Source organism: Xenopus tropicalis, chromosome 2 (genome assembly GCF_000004195.4).
Source record: "Xenopus tropicalis strain Nigerian chromosome 2, UCB_Xtro_10.0, whole genome shotgun sequence".
NCBI classification, from domain to species: Eukaryota; Metazoa; Chordata; class Amphibia; order Anura; family Pipidae; genus Xenopus; species Xenopus tropicalis.
This window is the reverse complement of record NC_030678.2, coordinates 45,301,193-45,320,588: the sequence shown is the minus strand read 5'-3', so window position 1 is coordinate 45,320,588 and position 19,396 is coordinate 45,301,193. Positions and strand designations below refer to the sequence as shown.

General features: G+C 40.2%; 1 protein-coding gene across 2 annotated transcripts in view; it reads right to left on the bottom strand.

Annotated features, from left to right (window-relative positions):
• The window catches only part of LOC100498581 (apoptosis-inducing factor 3), a 38,638-nt gene that overhangs the window by 4,315 nt on the left and 14,927 nt on the right, over positions 1–19,396 (bottom strand). For both annotated transcript variants that reach the window (XM_002936058.5, XM_031896756.1), the window contains 10 exons: positions 17,436–17,527; positions 16,990–17,120; positions 14,809–14,924; positions 12,955–13,026; positions 11,544–11,607; positions 8,336–8,412; positions 5,566–5,683; positions 2,785–2,883; positions 1,300–1,375; positions 1,109–1,213 (listed from right to left, as the gene is read on the bottom strand). In XM_002936058.5, coding sequence (XP_002936104.2) covers positions 1,109–1,213; positions 1,300–1,375; positions 2,785–2,883; positions 5,566–5,683; positions 8,336–8,412; positions 11,544–11,607; positions 12,955–13,026; positions 14,809–14,924; positions 16,990–17,120; positions 17,436–17,527 — 950 coding nt within the window. The remainder of the gene's footprint in view (positions 1–1,108; positions 1,214–1,299; positions 1,376–2,784; positions 2,884–5,565; positions 5,684–8,335; positions 8,413–11,543; positions 11,608–12,954; positions 13,027–14,808; positions 14,925–16,989; positions 17,121–17,435; positions 17,528–19,396) is intronic.

Genomic DNA, 19,396 nt, shown 5'->3' with positions numbered 1-19,396 from the left:
GAAAAAGTCAATGGCAGTCAAAACACCCTGCGTGCCACCAACCTGGTGTGTAAAGGAGGCAGTGTTCTTCTAACCACACCCTGTTCTCACAAATGAGACGGCAAATACATTTTGGCACACGCCAAGATAATACTTCAGTCACATGTTTGCTTTGCTGGAATGCACAAAAATGTCAAATATGTTTCACCCTCACCCTCATTGTTTCCTCCGCTGACCTCAATATGCATTATATTAATTGTAATTTGTCCTTCTTAATTATATTAAAGTGATAATTAATATTAGAAAAATTGGCAATTAGTCAATAGATTGTGGATTTTTTTAATTAAGTAATACCTTTACCCACCACCAAACCCAGTGTTTCCACAATCATCCCCTTTATATTCTATAATATGGACATGTTGCTTTGCTTTGGAGTACTAGCTTTAACCAGAAATTTTAACAGCTACATTTTCCAGGCTGTCTTGCCCAGGCACATGTGAGGTCCTGGGGTGCTGCCCTTCAGCCATGAAAGTGAATACACCATAACACCACAAGAAAAAAATGCACCAGTCCTTTATTTGAAAAATCTTTTAAGGGTGTTTGTTCCAAACAAAAGTAAAGTGAAAAGAAATGAAAATGGTTGTCACAGAGCTCCTCCCTCCAGTCCTATTTTTATCCCATTTCGAGGGAATTGCTTCAGTTATAGCAATCAAATGTCTAGTGGTGAGCATTTGGCAAATGCCCATTTTGCAAATACATAATAGCAGTCCTGCTTTCAAATATAATTTAACTGACCTTTAGACTAGTGCCTTCAACATCAAACAGCAAGAGGAAACATGGGGAGGCACAGAAGACAAAACTTTATACCTAAGTAACGGTATATAGTTTTAAAGTAAGGTTTAAAGATGGCAATGAGCAGGCCCGGACTGTCAATCTGTGGGCTCTGGCAAATATCAAAGGGGCTACTGTAAGATGCCACTCACTATTTATTGGGCCTCTGTGTACTGGAAATGCCAGGACCTATTTTATGTCCCAGCCCAGACCTGGCACTGAGAGTCCAGCTCATCTAAACATTCAGCATTGTTAAAAAGGGAAATTAGTTATGGTCATCACTTTTATAGGTACTTACAGCACTTCATTTTTGGTAATTCTCCGACCAGAGCTCATGACTTCTGCTACTTGTGCCACAACAGGGTCATAGTTCATGCTGGACACTGCAACAACATAATCATCCCTATATGGGGGGGAGGTATAGTAACTTTGTTAGTGTTTATAAATCAGAACACTTATTAGGTTTGGGCCATGTGTCTATTTACTTACTTGATATAAAAGGCCAGGAACTTCAATTCCTCTAGATTTCCTTTCAGTTCAATTGATGTGTAACCTTCCCCGTAACCTGTTAAAGAGGACACTTGCCATTTATTTCAAGTAAACTTCACAAAACCATGATATATGATATCCTACATGCCATTCTCTTGCAATGAAGTGCTGGATATTTGTGTACATGTAGTGCCATGTAGTAGCCCATCAGGCAGACTGTCCTGTGTCTAAGCAATAACTGGCAGTAGTGTAACTGTACCTGCAACAATCAGCTTTGGGTAAACAAAAGTGAGTCTTCATCATGACCATTTTGCTTACTTTGTACTGTATCAGTGGATAAGAGATCGCCCATGCACTAAGGCCACACCACCCCCAGGGCTCTCTTATTTCCTGTGAGTGTAAGAGAGGGTGAGCTAACTAGAGTAGTTTTATATACCAACAAGTAGAAATAATGTAGAGTCGTTCCCTATAGGACATTTGCCAGATTGGAGGCAGGCTAATGGTTGTATGAAATGGTGTATGAAATCCATGGCAACACTGAGAGATCCTGGTATGCTGGGGGCATGACACTGGTGGAGTTCTTTGCTTTCATTCGTTCTTCAATAAGGCCCTGTTTAAGAACCACTGATGCCCAAGATTTTGTGAGGGTTATACAATATAGCAGTGCTAGGCCAAAGTGTCCAGGCACCATAGACAAGCCGAGTGGCCCTGGATGCACATGCACGAAGATGGACATGTGAACCAGTGTGGTGACAACACAGGGACAAGAGCCTGGATAAGGAGTAAGTAAAAGAAGAGGTATGTGCCTAGCACCCCCCCCCCCCTTAGCCCTAGGCAGTGCCTCTTCTGCCTAGGGGATTCTGCACTAGCAATGCAGCCCCCCACAAAGGACCCCCTCTGGCCCAAGAAAAGGTAAGCGCTGGGGGGCAGCATTTTAGGAGCTGCCTCAGGACGGCTCTGGTGCCAGAAATGCCCCTGCTTCTGCCTACCTCTAGTCTGGCCCTGCAATTTAGCTTAGCTTAGGGACCCATCAGCTCCACTATCTGTGAGGGCCAGGCTAGTTTTATGTAGCAGAGCTCTACCAGGAGAGCAGCAGGAGTGAAAACCTCACAGTGTTTCCATCTATTACAGTTTTGGTGCATGTTTATTGCTATTCCAATCACAGCTCTCCTTGAAAGCATGAAACTTGCTATTTTTATCCACAGTACACTAGCATTTATAGGATTTTTAATACTATGGAGTTAAAATGTCTGCTATTCAAAGCCTGGCATATGCTGTAGGGTAAAGAATATCTTGAGCTCACAGTTCTTATTGAATCCTCTTATTTACCCAGAAGTATGCAAACCAGTTTGTATGATTTTACTTCCAAGAATGAGAGAAGAAATGTTGAGCTTTATAGTAATGATCTCCTGTTCCTTTGCCTTTCAGTCTTGGCTGAGGGGGCAACAGCGCATTATCTGCCAGCACTGACACTGTTAGACCTACCTGTGTAGCGGAGGCTTTTTCCTAGCAGTGAAGTCCAGAAGAAAGGCACAGAGTCGACTGGTACCTGCTTATTTAGCATGTTCAGCGCCGCTATACGACCTGTGAGAAATATGGCAGTTTTTCTATTTGGGATTACACAATGACACATACTACTAGAACAATATATTTTCATGAAAAATGTTTATTTACATGTAGCAGTGTTTTGCACATGGGCTGTTTTATGTTTATGTATATTTTTACAGAGGCCTACAATGTTGAGGCGTATAGATTCCCTTTAATCATAATGTGCCTTAGTATTCAGTAAATCTAGCAGCATTTACATTAGATAGGGTTGAAAAAAGACCAGAGTCCATCAAGTTCAACCCATCCAAGTAAACCCAGCACACACAACCCACACCTACCAATCTATACACTCACATACATAAACTATATATACAACCACTAATACTAACTGTAGATATTAGTATCACAATCGCCTTGGATATTCTGATTGTTTGAGAACTTATCCAGCCCCCTCTTAAAGGCATTAACAGAATCTGCCATCACAACATCACTAGGAAGGGCATTCCGCAACCTCACTGCCCTCACTGTGAAAAACCACCTACGCTGCTTCAAATGGAAGCTCCGTTCCTCTAATCTAAAGGGGGGCCTCTAGTGCGTTGATTGTTTTTATGGGAAAAAAGAACACCCCCCAACTGCCTATAATCCCCTCTAATGTACTTGTACAGAGTAATCATGTCCCCTCGCAAGCGCCTCTTTTCCAGAGAAAACAACAAATTTGACAGTCTAACCTCGACAGTCTAACCTCATAGTTTAAATCTTCCATCCCCTTAACCAGTTTAGTTGCACGTCTCTGCACTCCCTCTCTGCACTCCCTGTCACTCACATTTGTGTTCTTTATTATAAGAAACAATTCACGCGAGTAGCTGTTTCCATTTCCCAATCAAGGTAAGAGTATTGCTACAGCAACAGATGGAATTTGATTGCAGATACCAGCAATAATGCAAGTGAGAACCTTCAGCATAAGTCATGAATAATACAGAGACTGGCCCTGAATCCAAACCTCCGCAACCACTTGTTATTGGAACTTAATCCCTCACCCACACTACATCTGCCATCCTATCACTTCTCTTACGCACTGGGCTTCCCCAGCAAGGAGGTGTCCTATCTACTGCCTGAAAATCCTTGTACTGATATCTAAGCCAGGATCTCCTATCCCAATAGCTATGCAAACAAACCCCACAGGTTATGTATATATAAATAAATGTTCAAGACACTAGTGTATGATATATAATATATACAGTACATACATAATACATATATATATATGTCAGTTGGTACAATTTTGTTTTATTTGTCAGTCCTGCAAAATGTCTTCTGTCAAATGTCAAACTCCATTCTATTCTATGGGGCGTTAAGGCTCAGCAGCAGCTAAGGTAATACAAATTGCAAAGGGGTTAAAACTTTTCTACTCTTTTCTATATTTTTTGGTGACACCAGATGTTGAAAAATAGGTAGAGTTTTTGACATTTATCAATAAGAAATACATAAGATGAAATAAATAAGGTTCAGGGAAGGGCAATGAGATTAATTAAGGGAATATATGCAACTCACAACGAAAGGCTACCAAATCAGATCTGCTTTACTTAGAAAGAGGTGCCTTAGGGGGGACGCATGATTTGCTATGTGCTACAAATACACATATGATCAATACAAAACATAGACTTTATTTCCTGGGGTAGAGAAGGGTAACAAGAGCACACCTATTGGGACTAGAGAAAAAAATGTTACAGTATCAGCACAGGGAATTATTGTTACTATAGGGGTCACATTATGGAATTCCTGACTGAAGAATTTAACTTAATAAAATTTAATTACAACTTAAATAAAAGATCAATGTTTTTCCACAATGTAATTTGTACTACAAACACTTTTAATTTGTTTTCACATTCATGAAAATCAAAATACATATAGGATTTATTATCCAGAACGCTCATGACCTGGGGTTTTCTGGATAAGGGATCTTAAACATTAAATAAACCCATAGGATTATTTTGCCACCAATATAAATGTATGCATCTTAGTTACCATCAAATAAAAGCTACAGTTGTATTCTTACAGAAAAAAAATACTGTAAATTAGAATTATTAAAATGCACACTATGGGAGATGGACTTCCCATAATTTGGAGTTTCTGGATAACAGGTTTCCAGATAACAATACTAACAACATTCACAAGAGCTAAAAGCAATGACCTACCCCGCAGCTCACAAAGTCAGTTAATATTCGCTCCATGACGTTCAGTTACCAGCACGGCTGGATTTACCTGTAATGTCTAATTGCTTTTGAATTCAAAGTAAAAGTCAGCTTTGCTCCACTTCCTCCCTGACATGACAAATATTTATGCTATATTCTGAACAGAAAAAGGAAGCTTCACATTTTTAAGGGGATCTATAGGAGAAACCATTCTGTGGTTTGTTTCTGTGGAGACTGACGTAACCTATGATGGAGGCTGCATTACGTAGCACCTCTGTTCACAAAGGGCTGCTTTCAGAATAATAAAATAACCCATGGAACCTGCAAGCAAGCTGCCCAGCAACAGGGCTTAGGTGAATGCCACACATGCCGGCAGAAGAAAATAAATGGCAACCCGCCTGTCACTCTGTACACATTGTGGATTTTAGCCAGAAACGCTCAAGACTGCATTTACTGGCCAAAATCCAAAATACACAATAAAGCTACTTGAAAAGGAATCTTTCAGATAAAAGTGTGAGCTTCCTACCGTGGGAATGTGCCATCTGCCAATGACCAATATTAACTCTGTGGCCTTCCATTATGGAAAGTGGGAAAGAAACAACATCTCCTGCTGCATAGACATCTGGGACACTGGTGCGCATGAACTGCAAATAAAAGACAAAGGCTTTAGTGCAATAGTCAGTGTAATAAATTAACAGAAATGCATTAATGTGCCTTAAAGGAACAGTTCAGTGTCAAAATAAAACTGGGCAAATAGGCTGTGCAAAATGAAAAATATTTATAATATAGTTAGTTAGAAAAAATGTAATCTAGAAAAGCTGGAATGAGCAGATGTCTAACATAATAGCCAGAACACCACTTCCTGCTTTCAGCTCTCTAACCTCTTAGTTAGTCAGTTACTTTAGGGGATGCCACATGGGACATAACTGTTCTATTAGTTTGTGAGCACGCTGGTCAGATTCAAAAGCAAATTAACTGAATAGTTATGTCCCATATGCCCCCCCCTTATGTGTCTGTTAACTGACTGCTAACAGCTTAGAGGGCACTAAAGGAAAAAGTAGTGTCCTGGCTATTAAGTTAGTCATCCATTCACCCCAGCCTTTATAGATTACATTTTTGTCTAATTAACTATATTGAAAATATATATTCTTTTTTACAGCCTATCTTATTACCCAGTCGCATTTTTACACTGAACTGTTCCTTTAACGTGAATGGCAAGCAAACACTGGGATGCATGATTTAAGGTACTCCCATACATTCCCAACCTGCTATCACCTGCATAACCATAGTCCTTCTGCTGTTGGGGCGACAATAGCACTACGGTATCTCCAGGAAGCTAATTTGCAGACTCAACTCTCATAGGGTCATTTCTAACTTAAGTCATGAGGCTAAAAATACTGTGACCTCTATCCCTCACTACCATGAAACGTGGACCCAGGTCTGGACTGGGATTCAAAATAGGCCCTGGCATTTCAAGTACTCAGAGGCCCAAACAGCCCCCACCAGCCCACTAAATAGTGACTGTCTATGGGACCTTACTGCATTCTCTTTCTCATTCAAATTTCCAGTCCTGGCCTGTGTGGACATTTTATGTTGTAGGTCAGTGATTCCCCAACTAGTGCCTCATGAGCAACATCCCCCCCCCCCCACATTGCTAGTGTAGTAGCACTAGCAGAGCTGATTAAAAAAAACATAAATTTAGCTTTGAAAGTTTCCAGAAGCAGGTTTTTGTCGCTCCCTGGTAACTTGGGGGCTCTGCCATCTGAGGCAAGTTTCTCAACTCATGGCAGCAGCACCTGTGTGCTCACCAACCGCTTGGATGGTGCTCTAATTGCCCCCAAAGCAGGTGGCTAGTTTTAAATTCCTAGCTTGGTGGCAAGTTTTGGTTGAATAAAAACAAGATTTACTACCAAATAAAGCCTCCTGTAAGCTAATAGTGAGCATACTGTAGAGGCTACCTAATAGCCAATAACAGTCTTTTTATATTTGATTGTAAAAAAAAAGGTAAGAAAGGTCGGGGAGCCCTGTCATAGGTGATCATCTCAATCATTTTAGATTTCTATCCAGGAGTAGAGGAGTTAACAATGACTTTGTGAGACATTTCCCTAATGGTTCTCTCTCTACTAGGCTGTTTAACATAAGTTTCACAACTAATCTTTGTTTTTACTTTTAATAAAAGTTATTTATATTTAATGATTCAGTTCCTCAACCCAACATTTTTTTCTAGTAGGAAATCACATGCGCATGTAATGTGGTGTCCAGTACCCTCCTGGGATACTTGGCCAAGTGGCACACCCCACATTCAGAGACACTGTACCATCTTACAGACTTTCAGCAGAGGGGTCACCTAGGCCCTATCTCGCCTAGTCCCTCTTGCACTGGGTCTCTAACTGGATGAGGTACCACCAAGGATCTGGTCCTTCTCTCCTCGTTGGAGCCTCAACTGCTTATCTACAAACCACTGACTTTAACCACCTGCAGTGAGCTCCAACAAATCTATCCTAAAACTATCTAACTAATTTAATCCTGCAGGATACATCTCTGAGGTGGCCTACCTCAGGCTATCTGGCATCATGCACTCTTCCCCCCTCATTGGCCAAAGAAGTGGTACCCTACCTTCCTCCTTATAGCTTTTCCTGTTAAACAACTAGAACTGAACTAGAAACAGCAGCCTTTCAATAAAATCACTATTTTACTCCTTACTCACATGGTGAAACATATTTGGGAATAACATCACTTGTAATTTGGGTGCTTTTCTATATGCGACAGTTGAACAAAAAAGTATTTTCAAGCGCTATCAGTTTGGATGGCAAATTATGGACTATTTTTAAGCAGCAACATTCCCATCTGGCCACAGATTTTAAATTGGATTGAGGCTTAGTCTTCGAGTGGCCCATTCTAAGTTCTGGTTGTATGTTCAGGGTCATTGTCCTACTAAGAGGCAAACCTCTACCCCAGTTCCAGGTCCCTGTATTTGGTCCATTCATGTTGCCTTCAATCCTGAACGAACCCCAGAATCCACCCTGATGGATTCTGCCGAATCTTGAACAAAATCCTAATTAGCATATGCTAATTAGGACCGGGAAGGGTTAAAAATCACCGGAGCGTGTGGTGAAATCCCCCCCCCTACCATTTAACCCATCCGAATCTTGAAAATTGGAATTTATTTGTAGCCTTAACACAGTTGTATAGCAATATGAAAGAGAATACTATGTCAAAAGTTAGAACTTTGTGAAGTATTGTCACTAATTGTAGTTACATCTGTGTGCTTCAGCCAACTGCCCTGAAAGACAAACCTGATCAACAAAGATGGCTCCTCTGGTATCAACGGCAATTCTGCTGCCTTTCAGGAAGTTAGATGCTGGGGTGACCCCTGGGGGAAGCAAAGAAAATAAGCTTTAATATTAACCATGGTTCAACTGCACACAATCATTTAGCTTTATCAAGCCATTAAATTGCATTTTAATGAAGAAAGTCACAAAACAGGTGAATTAGAGAACATTATGTTACGGTCAGAAACTGGAAAAAAAATGCAACCAGTGCAGTCAAATTAACAGGCTTTGCTTCTGTGCATCTGCTTTTATACTAAGGAGGGGCAGATTTACACTGTGTGTCACAGAGACATCTCAAACAGGGTAAGCAATAAGGCAGCTCCCACTTATTAAGGCACATTGGCAGAAAATTAATGAGTTTTGAGTGCACAGTGAGTTCTTTAATGTGAAAACAAATTCAATAAAACACAGGGAGATTTACATAAAATAGTTAAGGATTAAATTATTCTGATTGATTCTGGAATTTATCATGCCAAGTAACAAATTCAGTTGAACCAATAGGAATCACACTGAATCTATACCATTCTGATCATCTAGGAAAGCAAAGCTTCAGTTTGATCAGTATCTATAAATATGGCTAGTGATTAAATCGTATGGTTCATTTGGGGCTCAGAGCTATGACAAATGTTGATGTTGATGAAAGTGGCTAATGGAATGGATAGGTCAGTTGATCAATTTAGAAAACAATCCTGCACAGATGGAATGGCTGGGAATCCTGCCACATATCCAGACCCTATACCCATAAACTTTTAAACATTATCTGTACTGAATGATTAACATTCAACCAAAAAATTGTACAGTTGGTTTTATTTTGTGACATAATATGACTATTAATAGAATTGCTGATATTAAAGTTAACTTTTCGTATGTATGTATATCTTTATTTATAAAGCTCTACTTTCGTACGCAGCGCTGTACAGTAGAATACATGAATACAAACAGGGGATTATTAAGATAATAATAGATAAATACAAAGTGCTGTAGGTCACAGTGGGTGACAATATAATATACGTGCCAGTTCCCAGATCAGATGCTGTGCGAGTGCTCCAAAAGGTAGTCTTTAAAGGTGGCCATACACGTGGCGATCTGACGATGTTTCGTACGACCATCGGTCGCACGAAACATCATAAGATCCGCCACACACCATTCAGGGCTGAATCGGCAGGTAAGGAGGTAGAAACAATAGGATTTCTACCTCCTTCTGCCGATTCAGCTCTGAAGGGAGAATTTTGGTCAGGCGCCTTCTATGGCGCCCGATCAAAATTTTCAAACTGGTCCGATCGGCGAGTCGTCCGATATCAGCAGCTTCCTGCGATATCGGTCGACTCGCCGACATGCCATACACGCACCGATTATCGTACAAAACGAGGTTTCGTACGATAATATCGGTGCGTGTATGGCCACCTTAAGTTTAGTTTTAAAAAGACTTTTTTCTCCGGAGGAAATCAGGGAGGGCATTCCAAATGTAAGGGGTAGCAAGGCAGAAAGGTTTAAGTTATAGAATGCTCTATTCAAATGGGGGTTGCTGACCCCAGCAGCCAAAGACTATTTTATTGTTATTGTTACTTTTTATTACAAGCACATTCTGTGCTTCCCCTTCCCAGTGCTCTGTATGTGAGCAACATTTACATGCGGTGGGGCTCCCCTAAATTTATGACACCCTAGGCCAGGGCCTTTGTGGCCTCGATACAAATCTGGGTCTGGCTGCAATATACACAAATAAAGGCAAGGCCGTTATTACTCTGCCTGACAGCACATTCGGGGGATCTGACAAATGAAATGCTGTCACTTCATTAGAAGAATATGTTTCTGTGCACTCAGTATAACAACAACAACTGTCACACTAGGATATAAAAGCAGAGTTACACACAAACTCAGGATATGGACTGGAGGCCTGACGTTAAAGGTTATGTAATTTCCTTTGGAAAACATTTTCATATTTTTCTTGTTTACAAATACCCAAAACTGGGGTGTAGCATGTACCTTGCAGCATGACACAACCATTCCAATCACAATAAAACACTGTGTGATGAGCCTAAAGTGACACTGTGCTAGCCATTTATGAATTTAGTAAATTATATACGTCGCCCTGACTTTGAATAGTAACTAGAAGAAGGTACCCACAAACCCTGAGAGATATTTTGTTTAAAAGTCATTGGCTGGTAATATAAATAGCCAGCAGAGGGCACTGTTTCTTTAGGTTTTTCAGATGAAGTTTCCATGGCAGCAAAGATGGCAAAACCTTCAGATATGATTTGACAGAAATACTTCAAAAATAAATCAATACTTTCCAGCCCAGAATGTCCATATACGTTACTGAACATTTATAAGAAAATAGTAAATTCATTCATCTTAAGTAGATATGTATTTTTCTGACAAGCAAGGATTTAGGGCTCATGTATGTTTACAAGAACAGCTGCAGTCAATGCACTTTTTCAGCAGTTGCATGTAAAACTACTTTATTAAAAGGTACTTGTGTCAAAATGTGCACTGCCTTATAATATACTCAGCGCTGCTCAACCCTTTCTGCCTTCCACTCTGAACTGAGCGCTGCTACGCCTACTGACACAGAGGAACCCTGGAGCTGCCTCCACCCCAAGACCAGGTGGTAGCTTTAGGGTTCACCCCACATTAATCACTGCAGTTGCTTTGCCAATAGAGTAGGAGGCACATCACTCACAAACCCAACACCGAAAATGATACCAGGCAACTTCAAAAATATTTGGCAAAACTGCATCCAATGTGCAGCAAAATGCACGCACACTTATTTTGGTGAATCAGACACAATTGCGCTGGGCGCAGCACAATAAGCCTGCATTTTAAGTGTTTATAAAGCAGCGTAATGGCCAGACCTTCTTTACTATAAAGCACTGTAAAGTTGCACACCAGTGGCCTTGGCCTGGGTGCCAGGATTCTTCTCCTACCTTTAACACAGCAGGCTGAGGTATGTGTCACACGCGGGCCGGGGGGGGGGCAGGGAAGGAGGAACTGTTGAGACCGGGCCCCCTTAAGTGATGTTTCTGTGGGGGGGGGGGGGGAGTCCTGGCATGCCCAATTTACACTACTACTGCACACCCCAAAGGTCAGCCGTGTCACCTTTACTATAAATGCCATTGCTCAGGTATTATGGGAAGCTCACAAGCTTACAATAGTGTCACACAGTGCAACTTACCGATGCCAGCTACAACCACATCAGCAGGAAGTTTGCTGCCATTTCTCAAGACCACCTCTCTCACCTAACAAGAAAGAAGCAGACTAAGTGCATAGAACGGAGCTTATGCGCAATAGCTTAAAAGATAATGGCATTTAGAATGAGCCATTGCATGTGAGTTGCAGCTAAATTAGAATCTGAACAGATCATACAGATGGTTATGTAACAGTGTGTCCTAGTGATATGAGAATTATGTAACTGACAGAATGCTTATAGCACAAGACTCTCCTTTTACATATGGATTGTCTCTGCTACACATATTTATTTATATGTGAACTCTGGCCTAATGTACTAGGCCACTACATAAAATTCCTTCACAATAGCGTTTTTGGCCGTTATACATCAAACACACACACTCTTAATTCAATGTGTTTTTAAACAATATGTGATTAAAGTAGAGAATCTTTTTTTGCGTTTCAGTTAAAACATTTACTATTCGTCCTTTTAAATTAATAACACGGGCTTCCTGCCTTTTTACTTGAATCTCTGCCATCTATGGCTATGCTTTGCCTCCATTTGCAGACAGCTTCCTTCTTTTCATAGAACACTTTTTATAAGAGTGCTTAGCTTTACACACAATTACACAATTGCAGAGACACACAATGGAGCACACACAAACACAGGCAGAAACTGAAATTTATAAAGTGAGCTACACTTTTTTTAAAAAAAATTTGGAACAGCAATGTTTCCAAGCCAAAATCCAATCTGTGTGCCTACAGCCAGGCCAATGCAGTGGCTCCAGTGCAAGCACATGGAAAGGCATGGGGGCTGCAGTGGTTAGAATTATTGTCTTACAATGGGGTCAGTTGTGGGGTTCAATTCTAGCCAGGAAATCTGCAAGGAGTTTATATGTTCACCCCATACATGCTTGGGTTTTTCCCACACTCCAAAAATAGACAAGGAGGTTAATTTGGTTCTGATAAAAATTAATGTAGTACGCATGAATGCAATCGGAATGTTACATTCATGCATTCTACAGTGAGTTAAATGATAAGAATGATGTATAATATCTGTAAGGGTGATGTAACATGGTAAGATCTGTCACCCACGCCTGAATCTGCACTTCCAATCTCCTGAAAATAATATTACTTGCACCAATTCATCTTATTTCGCATTTTCCCACAATTAAGCCAAATCTCCACAAGTAATATCATTTACTTGCGCCAATACTAATGTTACGGAAGGGTGTTGCATCTTCAGGAGAATTTTCACCTGTGGTAGCGCAGATTTAACCACAGGTGACAAATCTTTCCATGTGCCATCACCCTATAGCGCTACAGAATTACATTAAAACCTATGTTGGCCCTATAGAGATAAAGAATCTTAAGAACCCCCATAAACACACACAGATAACCGGAGGCAAAGAAACAACCTGTCCATTTTCTCCTCTGATTTCTCTGGCTTCTGTTCTTGAGTAGAAACTCACTCCTTTCTCCTGTAAAAGCTGAAAAAACATCAACAGAATAAACATTCCATATCCTCTTTTTAGTGTATGATAATATGTATTTCAACAAACTGTTCATGATTTCTTATGTTCATTATTTTAATTTCAAAGCATTAGTGTCTCCTTCTATGGGTCGTTTGGTTACAGCTTTAAAGCCAACACTAAATACGAAAATGTGAGCAGTTATGTTTTTTTGTGTATGCTACACTCCATTCAAATAATGCAAATTATAGTGTCAACAGAACCCTTAAGCTCTATATTTTTAAATTACCTGTAACCAAAAGGAAGATTTCTCCAAAAAAATAATAACTGTACATAATTATGGAAATACCTTATGAAAGAAACCCTTTCAACTGTCAGGATATGCTTTTCCACAGATAGCAAACCCAGGAAGATAAACATAAGATTGTTACAGTTACTCAGGCCTTAGGAGTGTGGTTTGTGAAAGTGAAATATAGGGAGATATTTTCCCCATCCAGGAAGTTTACATGATATTGCAGATTGTTCAGGCACGTGCCATTTGCAGAATGTATTATTGTTATTATTATTTCTATAGTGACATGGTCTCCTGCAGTTCCCTGATTGCATTTAAAGTAAATCATTAAAGTTCTACTAGTACTGGTGTCCCCAGTTTTTCACTGGTAACTATAACTTACAGCGATTGTACATTTAGTAGCACAAAAAACCCAACAAGGACAAAGGCAAAAAGGCAAAATATTTGGCTAATCTAAAGTGAGGTACCTCTAAAGTGAGGTAAAGTTCACTTTACCTAGACTTCCCAGACTCTGCCTATGCAAGTGCATATGGTGAGTTACACTTGCTTTTTTTACACTGCTACAGGATATAACAAAGCTATATATGTGTATATATTTAAAGGAGAATGAAATCACTGGAGGTGCCAAATGTTAGACTCCCACGCTGATTGTAATCACTTATCTGATACCTCAGGCCAGTACTTATGTTAGAAGAAAAATGCACTGGCCCAGGACACTTTTCACTGAGCACCACGGAGTGATCCTTTTCTCCAGTCATCTTTCTTCAAATGGGCAGACTCATGCGAAGTACAGTGAAAAAGCCAGCTTTTTTTTTGTTAGGGTTCGGCTTTTCACTACACATACACACACGTGATAAAAGAAAATCAAGAAGATGATCACTGTGTGGGGCTGAAAAGTACTTTGGGCCAGTGCAGTTTTCTGCTAACAGAAGCACAGGCCCTGGCCATCAGTAAGTGATAATCACTGAGAGGTGACTAACATTTGGCATACCCCAGTGATTAACCTTTTTGTTCTCCTTTAAAAGATAACAATAATTGTCTTTAGGGCCATGGTAGACGGGGAGATTAGCACCACGATTTCCTGAAACTGCGGAACTTGCCTGGAGAGGAAACTTCCGCGATTTAGGGAAATCGTGGCGCCACATATGCCATCCCACCGGCGATTTATATTCCAGCCGGTGGGATGGCATATCGGAGAGATTAGTCGCCCGCAAAAAGGGAGATTTGTCGCGGGCAACTAATCTCCCCGTCTACCATGGCCCTTACAGAAATTCTGTTGCAAGAACAATAAAAATAATGTATTAAATCAGGAAATTGGATGTTGTCAACACTTTCTGTCAACAACTATTTAACTCTTGACGTATCAAATTAAGCAGGTAACTGCAACATCAGTCATTTGGGTGTAGAAGGTTTTTTAGTGTCAGTACTAAAGGCATGGAGTGAGCAAATCTATTGGCTGGCATATAAAAACTAGGAAATGACATGACAATACATGAGAATGTGGTTACCTTCATGGCCACTTCTCCAACTTTGGGTCCTAGTACAGCCTGGAAAGGGAATTCAGATCTCCCAATTACAGACACAGAGCTTGCTTTGTCAGAGAGAAATGCTGCAACCTCCATCCCTGTAGGTAAAAAAGAGAGATAATATTCTCTGGTGTGATATAGCTTCTTAGCAAAATATGGTAATCTGAGTAGGCCTGCTGTTCAGGAACTACAGCTCCCAGCAGCCCATCCATACTGGCTGTGCTCATCTTGTAGTACTGGCAGGCCCTGGTAAAAACAAACTTTGTGGAACCCCATTATTCATAAGACGTAGGTGGGAGGCCTTTGGTTGTTGTTGACCTACTCCTTTTAGAGTGCTGGGAGTTGTGCTTTAGAAAAAAACTTTTCTAGCACTTTGCTTTTCTATACCTATTATCCTTATCTCTTGCAGCGTACAATGCTTACATCATGTAAGGAGCCACTTGGCAATTGCCCCAGTTCAGTTTCCCTAAAAGAGAGCTCTGGCTGAGCTTGCAGGGATTACTGCCAGTGAATAGTAGTCAGTGCTGTTAGGGCAGATAAAAGAAGCACATCCTGTAGATATGAAATCAAAATGGCTGTAGATAACAGAGGGGCATTTCTGATTTTTTTCTAGTGCTGTGTGCAGAGAGCATATGCAAGCACTAGATAAGCAAGCAGTTCAAATGCGACGGGAAGATAAACTCGTTTCTAGGTCATGCAACATTTACACAAGCTATTATATCCCACATAAATACTGAAATTATGAAACACACAAGTGTGCCTATGCCAGGCAAAATGGGCTCAAATAAACTGGCTGCCCATCTCCTCAGAGGTAATTATCTTTACCCTATACACACACAGCAAAATGTAATATCTAATAAAAGATAATTCTTGGTTAGTTGTAATAAAAGATCATTCTTGGTTAGTTGTAATAAAAGATCATTCTTGGTCAGTTGTCACACTACAATAATGCAATACCACAATTGTGTTATTGATGCTGTTGCATCAGTTGGTCTGCCCAGAATGAAAAACAATTTGCCAGTTCCTGGAATTGGTGTACAAATGAGCAGATCTGAAGTCAGCTCCCTTCACTTTCTTGCATATCCACTCATTATGGCCAGTTATTGGGTATAAAAGATCAACCCTATAAAAGCTATAAATTGTATTGATATATTTGTTTGACCAGTCAGAAAAAGCTGGCCACTCCTTCCTAACATTCCTAGGCTATGATTGCTCATGTACTATAAGCTGTGCCCTCTGACAACTGCACGCACTTTCACAGTGGGATATAACGCAACAAATCTGGAGTGATCAAGACATTCAGAAGTCGATTTACATCTGGTTTTTAGAGTGTACTGTTGCTGTTTAAAAGGACAATATGCCAGATATTGGCCAGCAATGTTGGATTTCTGTGTGCAGGGGGGTACAGGAGAGATCTATGAGTTTCCCTGAGACACATGTTTGTTTTTCAGTCAATCCACTACTAGTAATGCATTGCACACTTAGCACTTACCCATTATATACAAAGCCTAACTCACTTTCCCAAATCTTGGCAAAGCTGTGAGCACTTTACTGATGGGGGGTGCATGGCACTCGGTTAAAGGGGTCCAGTCACAAAGGCAGAAAATGCTATATAATAACAAATGAAACCAAACACGAAACCCAAACATTTTTACTTGCGGCTGTCTGGCTTAATCTCCGGAAATTGTTTCCCTTCACAATTTGCCACAATTAAGCCAATTTCGGGGAGGTTTGTAGAGAGCAGTATTGATTTTTCAACACTGGCTACAAATCTTTCAGTGTGTCATTGCCCTTAAGGGAAAGGTAACGCAAGACTTTATCCTTACTGCAGTTATACTTTCCCAACCTGTGCAAGGACATATGTTTAGACAGAAAGGCCTTTTTAAAAATGAAAACATCCAGATAACAGTGTTATATCAGGATACCACTAACAATATTTTACCTTTAATTGCATCTGAATGAGTTCTGAAAGGAAGCAAAGCAGTGTGGTGATGCAGCCAGCAGTATCTTATAGCTGTCACCAAGCTTACCCCAGCATCATGTCCCTCAAAGTCCTATTAGGCATTTCCCATTTTAGTCAATAGGAATTACAGAAGCCTATTTTGGGTGCTTTTCATGTGGCTACAAGGTGTTTTGTGTACCATCCCCATTAGATTATCTTACCAATAAATGAAGTGCCCATTATAACCACATTCTTCCCAATGGCTGCTTCGCTGATCGCATTGGCATCATCAGGACTACGTAGCAGGAAAACATTCTGTAAACTGGAGCCAGGGCAAGTAAGCTCTCTAGGCCTAAATAAAACAAAAGTGTAAGTTGATGGGTAATGTACAGTATATAATGAGCAATACTACCCACTCACAAAAAAACATTTATATAAAAACAAATAATATTACAATGAGAGAAATATAATTAATATTAAAAAGTCTCCACCACGCAAATTTCAAATTTCAGACTGTAAAAAATGTATTTTCTGTTTTTAGTTTCTAGTTTAACTATGCTTCATACAAATCAGATCAAATGGGTTGAAATGACACAATGGCAATGGCACTGTCGGGTTTCTAAATGCAGTCTCTATGTGGGGGTGTATAGTAAATATATATAGTTACCTGCTGCCCGTAGCAATTAGAAGTTGGCTGTACTGAAGGGTTGAATTATCTCTAAACTTGACTTTGCCTTCGTCAGTATTGATAGAAACCACCTAGAAGCCATATAAGAAAATAAGTAAAGGACTAAGTTACTTTACAAGAAAAAGTGCAAAGGCGAGTTTCTCAACTCAGCTCATGGCAGCAGCGCCCCTGGGCCAAACAAGTGATAATAAGAAATGATTTATTTCAACCCTGCAGCAGCTAGTGTTTGGTGTGGTTTGTGCTTACATTATTAAAATACAGTATTCCTACATAAGGATTCAAATCATCATATATTTTACCCACCAAACAACATTTTTTTGAGAAGGAAGCCTTGCATCTTGTAGCATGTTCAGCACAATGCAATTAACTAGTGTTTGGATTCAAGGATCAAGTATCTTTTGTGCTTAAAGGGGTTGTTCACCTTCAAATTAACTTTTAGTATGTTGTATAGAAGGCTAATCTGAGACGATTTGCAATTAGTCTTTATTTTTTTTATTTATTATTTATCTTTTTGTTCAGCAGCTCTCCAGTTTGAAATTTTGGCAGCTATCTGGTTGCTGGGATCCAATGTAACCTAGCAACCAGACAGTGGCTTAAAAAAGAGACAGGAATATGAATAACAAAGGGCCTAAATAAAAAGATAAGTAATAAAGAGTAATAATAATAACAAAATTGTAGCCTTACAGAGCAATATTTTTTTTGGGTGCCAAAGTCAGTGACCCCTATTTTGAATCCTGGAAAGAGAGGAGGAAGGCAAATAGTTAAAACAATGCAAATTAAAAAATAAAGACCAACTGAAAAGTTATAAGGGACAAACATTTTAAAATCATATATTTTTTCTGGAATTCCATGTAATATGGGCTCTGCAAAGCCTTACATTTTGGGTTCAGAATTATGCGCTTGTAAGAAGGTGAAAGTTGTGTGTTAAAAAAAAGGTGAAGGTGTAGAAGGCTTCTGGCCAGAATCTGTAGATAAAATGGTCTCTTCTGGAAGAGTGTCCAGAGGGAGACACTACAGAGAGTGCCGGACCACTAAAGAGAGTGGAGGGGTACTAGAGTGGATACCAGACCACTAGGCGGATAGGTGGGACTGGGTCCATGGTATCAGAATTGAAAAGTTAATTTTCCTAAACTATGTAACTGGCCTGGAAAGTCATTGGAAGGAGGAAAGAGTTTTCTGTACTAGCACCCAGGTTTTGTTGCTGCAAATGGTGTGCACCCTAAGGACTATTTTATGCCCCCAACTGTGTGCAATTTTAATGGCTCAACAATATCTGCATGTGGTCACAGTGCACATATAGGGACCTGTAAATTCTGCAGTTCCCTTAGGCCTCTACATGCTGCACCTTACACCTCATTCACATTAAAATGTGCCCAGCAACTTAAAGGAGACATATCCTATAAAAATTAAGAATATACCAGTGAATTACAGTATACTCCTCTAGATATAGAAGGATTGTGCTTAAAAAAAAAAGTTGGGTTTCATACTGATTGATTTATTGAGAAATTCCACCAAAACCCCAGAAGTCCCATCCACCTGTTCCACTTCCTGCTGGCTGAATTCTCTGGATGAGCAGGGGAGCCGGCGGCTTCAGTACACTGCACTGTAGGATAGGAACCAATCAGCAGCTAGGCTGACCTGATAGGGAACTGCAGCCTGTCTTTGCATGTGAGTGAAAGGCTGTGATTGGCTCTCCCCCTCCTGCTGTGCTTCTGGCAGGGACCATTAGGACACGTCCTCCCTTCATTTCAAACAAGGACAGACAACCGATAGGATATATAGGGAGCTCCAATAAAGGGGCGTTTTTTACAGATAGGACTAGTTTTTAGCACAAAGTGAAACCAGCACCATCTATTATTCATAATTGCCTATAAAATTAAGGTTTTTCCAGACAAATTCACTGTCGATTCTCAGCTTGCATTTATATCTGCAGGCCTTGA